General features: G+C 37.2%; 1 protein-coding gene across 1 annotated transcript; it reads left to right on the top strand.

Annotated features, from left to right (window-relative positions):
• The first annotated feature begins 2,582 nt into the window (after positions 1 to 2,582).
• Positions 2,583 to 3,209, top strand: LOC147487052 (uncharacterized). The gene has a single exon (XM_086573925.1). The coding sequence runs from the start codon at positions 2,583 to 2,585 to the stop codon at positions 3,207 to 3,209; it is 627 nt and encodes a 208-aa protein (XP_086430051.1).
• Positions 3,210 to 5,057: the final 1,848 nt, after the last annotated feature.

Genomic DNA, 5,057 nt, shown 5'->3' with positions numbered 1-5,057 from the left:
TCATATATTATTTAATGTTTGACTGATAAACATTTTCATCAACAAAAAAGAAATAATGCATAACCCACAGAGTTTCAGTGAAGGAGTCCCAAAAACTTAACAAGGAAAAAGAGGCACAACAATGTAAATTGATCATATATTTATACTAAGTGTAACAACAGGTAGACAGACTCACACTACAACACCCTGGGGGAAAACACAGACACCACAAGATGTACATATACCAATAGTACTATATATACTACATCACTACAAATGTAGATAATGTCTAATTGGAACAGAATTCCAGGTACCTGGCCAATTCTCTTATAACTATGAAACAAAGTATTAAATGGTTCTTAGAATACTGGGCCCTCAATCTAAAGCATTGAATGGTTCCCAAACTGACCCCGCAACCAATGTAGAAGACTATTCAGTGGTGACTAGCCATCAAGAAAATTTTGATAGAAAGTGATCGAAACGAGGTTCAAGGTGGCAAAAATACTCAAGAAGTGAGTGCTAAGCATAAGGAATAATCAAAAAAAAAAAAAAAAAAAAAGGGCCCACAAAATAATAGCATACAATCATCAAAGCCATTACACATTGACACTTGTAATAACAAAACCTCCTTGTTCAACAAAACTTGTGGTTAACTTGCATTACTACTCAAAGATAGATATTAGCATGTTATTTTCTAAACCCCAAATTTCAAACAAAGGTGCACCAAAATCATGTAAAGTATAAACAAAGTACTTTCCAATGTGGCTTTAAATTGACGAGAAAATGGAGAAACAAGAAAATTGACACTATTATTTTAGAACGTGTTCTCATTTAATAATTCGAATAACCAGAAAAACTTGTTTGCGAGTGTCTGAAATTCAAAAAAGAAAAAGAAGAAGAAGAAAAACCCCAGAGTATTTAAACAATTAAACCTAATAAAGAGAAAAGGGGCGGCGAAAGCCACTGAAGAGGGAAGGTGCGTGAAACCCTTCATTCATTTTTCTTTTTCTTATTCTTTTAGGGGGCGCGGTATTGGCACCCCATTTTATGGGACTAACACCTATTTTGAATGATATATGTCATATATCATCCAAAGAGATGCTAGTCCTATAAAGTGGGGTGTCAATACAGCCACCCTTTTTTTGTTCGTAGGCTTAACTTGTTTACTCATTATTCTGGTTTTACCCTCGTTGAACATGTGGCTCAAAAGGTTGCGCACCACAGCTACGGTGTAGCGGGCGCACTGTAGATTTTGGTTTGTTTTTCAAATAGATGGCTTTGGTAGATATTGTCTTCATAGGGGTATATTTGGTATGCTAAAGGTTAAAATGCCAATATTCCATAACAGAAATACGGAATGTCATAACAAAAAGGCAAAGGTCACACTATCTTTTGTGATTTGCGTGCTGCCCTTACACAGTTACACCCTGACGTTGTTATATTGTAGGGTTTGTCATGCCTTATTTACTAATTTGTCGTTAGGCTAAATGATGAAGGGTTGGTAAGGCTATTTTTGACATCATAAAGGTTCAGATTTCATAGCCACCAAATGATTGGGATAACACCTGGAATTTTGTTCGTTGTTGTACGGATTAATTGACCATGAGATCATCTCATCATCATGTCCCTGATTACCTTGAGATTAGAGTATGTTGACGTGTCAGAAACATGTGAATGTTTGTATGGGATTTTCAGTAGTCCCAAAACAACATATTAACTTTCTTTTTGACTAAAATCTGCCACGTGTAGCTGTAGATTATCTTCTTTTGAAATTCAAATTATTGGTAGAAATTTCTCCTTTTTTAGCTGTCAATATTTCAAAAGTACTAGAGAAGTATAGAGACAGTGTTGAACATAAAACACCGGGGAAGGGGTTCGTCTCAAACATCTGTTTGTTCAATATTACAGATTGCTGTTGAAAACTTGAAAGAGTAGTAAACTTGAAATACCCATCCCAAAGAGGGCGGCATTACCAATTCACCAAACCTTTGCCTTTAGTTCAAATGTCACATACTCGACCACAGTCAACTTTTAGAGTTAGAGGACGGCACCAGTGCACTACCAAGTATCTAGTACTTGGTACCAAATTACCACACAACCAACTTTAGTCATGCAACGTTGCATTTTAGCAATTTCCAAAGTATGATGAGCCTAGGCCGCCTAGTGCCGTTGCATTTTAGCAATTTCCAAAGTATGATAAGCCTAGACCGCCTAGTGCCCCCCCCAGACACATTTAGTTCACTTGTACGTTGCCATTAGATCAGGTATACAAATCTGAAATGAAAATTAAATGAAAGTAATTTCCTACTGAAAAAGCTCTACTGCGGCGGCTGAAAGCAGCTTCCTCTATCTCTTCTTGAACTTCTAATCTACTAAGTCAAATTTAAATTACTTTTTTTTTTTCTGCTGGCCATAGGCTCTATTTCCTTTCCTAAACAACATCTTGTTTGCTCTTTCCTTTTCCTAGATTATCTTGGTTTTCTTTTCTCCTTTTTCGTTTTCTCCTCTTCTTTTTGTTTCTTTAGTTTCTTCTTGGGTTCCTTTAAACTTTTCTTTACTTGGTTGGTTACTGTTATATCGCCTTGGCTAAATCTGCAAATATCATGGACTCCCCTACAGGGGAGCCACCAACAAGAATGGAGTCAGATGATTCATCCAAAGATAAAGTTGAAATACTACAAGCTGAGATGCAAAATCTTTTTTGCAACAAGGAAAAACGAGTTATTGATATTGGTTGCAAGAATGTGGAGACCAGTGAAGGGGGGCAGTACACCCTGTTGGGGAAGCTGTCCGGAGGTAAGAATATACCCCTTCAAGATCTGGCGGAAGAACTACATAGATGTTGGCAGACGAGGGGTAACACGAAGATACAAGTAGTGGCAAAAGGCTTGTTTAAACTGGAGTTCGAGAACCCTGAGGAATATGAACATGTAAGAAAGAATGGGCCTTGGATGGTTCAAGAGTTCGTCATCTCGTTTAAAAAATGGAAGGCATCTGAACTAGTAGACGAGAACTGGAAGTTTGATCTGGTGGATTCCTGGGTTCAAATATATGGGCTACCAAGTAACTGGATCAATGAGGAAAATGTAAACAAGGTGGGGCAAAACTTGGGCAAAGTTAAGGCGGTGGACTTGTTGTGCTCACTGGAGTTTAATAAACCAGTAGCTAGAGTCAGAGTGAGGATGGATATCAAGGAAAGGCTGTTGAAAGGCATAGATCTCCAAACATAAATGGGAGAAATCTTCCCAGTCACTTTCAAGTATGAAAAGTTGGATATTTTCTGTTACTTTTGTGATTGTATTGGGCATGATCTACACTATTGTTACCAGTGTGAAAAGTACAGTATGGAGATGATCAGGAAATATGGGGGATCACCTAGGGATGTCAAGAACAATTTCTCATTCATGTTGCGCGCAAATGTGTTCTATAATGGGGCAGCACGATCAAGCCCAATGTCAGTCACATTCTCTGGGACTCCATAAAAACTGAGGTATGATTAGATTCCAGCAAGGAATAGAGGCTCACCGGCGAAACGGAACTGGTCTGGATCAGGGATTCTGGCAACACCACCAAGATGAAGAATGCACGTGGAACATCCCTCTGACAATAGACCAGTGACATCTGACGAGAGAGTACGAGGTTCGACAGATAGCAGAACGACTCTTTTTGAAAGGGCCTTGTCAGTAGCAGTTGCTGGATCTAGGCTAGGGGGCCCAAATCTTGATGAAACTGAAAGTGGGTTAGGAATAAAAAGACTGGCCCAAGAGGTACGGGCAGGTCACATGGGCCTTCCAGATCTGTTGGGTAATTATCATAGGGCTTTGGTGGTATGGAGCCCAGTCAATACAGAATTGGATATGGATCTGGATGAGGAAAAGGGTACTGATCTACAACGGAAAGGCTCATTTGCAGCGCCATACCTCGTCGCTAATTGTATGAAAAAGCATCGCAATTAATCAATTGCAACGCAAAATTAGACATTGCAAAGGCGTTGCAAAAAAGTGGGTCACAAAAGATCAATTGCAATGCAAACAATGGCGTTGCAAAAACTTTTAGTCTTTTGTAGCGCCTAACTTCGTTCCTAATAGTTTATGTGCGTCGCTACTTCATTTTCTAAAACTAAATTGGTTTTGAAAATATTTCAAACTTTTTGCAACGACTAGCGTCGCAAAAAACATTTTTTAACAACCCCATATAGCGTCGCAAAAGGATGACTTTTATCAGTACCTTTGGCGTTGCTAAAAGCAAAATTTTTAGTAACGGTTCAACTTCGTTGCAAATTGTTTTACCTTATTGCTACATATTGAGCGTTGCAAAAAGGGTGTTTTTAATTGCCAATGATCAAATACCTGTATTTTATACAATATTTTGATTATTTTGAATGTGCAAAATTCTTCCCAATACAATCTATGTAGATAACAATAACACCACCATACCAGGTCAATTCACAATGAGCAATAACAAAATATATTTCATTAACTAAGAACAATAGATCATCTATTACAAAATTGTTAAAGCATCCACACAACTAATATATTGAATCGCATAACTTTCACATACAACAATCAGCTAAATTAGAAAAATTCTTCAAAATGAAATTTTAGCAAAATTCACAAATATCCATAGCCTGCCAATTTGAGCAGCATCCATCCATGTTTTCTTCATGAATCTACCCGTAACATATGGACCAATCTGGTACAATGAATTGAAAAAAAGGTAAGCAAACTTATATGAACCAATGAACCATTAACAAAGGCCAAATGTGCTCAACGTAAGCAATGCATGTGAAAATATGTTTACCAAATCAATCTTAAAGACCTAGGATGTAGAAACACTATTACAGCTAATTAACATATAATTAACACTATAATAACTACCATTATACAAAAATTGAATAACATTAAATCAATCAACCGTACCAAATATAATAAAGCATACACAATTAAAATAAAATAGAGTGAATACTTACCTGATTCCAGTTGTTAATTCGCACCTTGTTAAGAACAACAAGATATAAGTTGGATCATATCACTTCTTGAAATAGACTATAATATGGCTGAACCTCAATCCTTTTGAAG

This window comes from Coptis chinensis, chromosome 7 (assembly GCF_015680905.1).
Source record: "Coptis chinensis isolate HL-2020 chromosome 7, ASM1568090v1, whole genome shotgun sequence".
NCBI lineage: Eukaryota > Viridiplantae > Streptophyta > Magnoliopsida > Ranunculales > Ranunculaceae > Coptis > Coptis chinensis.
The sequence above is the reverse complement of the archived record's forward strand: the minus strand, read 5'-3'. Positions and strand labels throughout refer to the sequence as shown.

Coding starts and splice junctions, on each gene's coding strand:
- LOC147487052 (XM_086573925.1), top strand. CDS start 2,583: ATGGACTCCCCTACAGGGGAGCCACCAACAAGAATGGAGTCAGATGAT.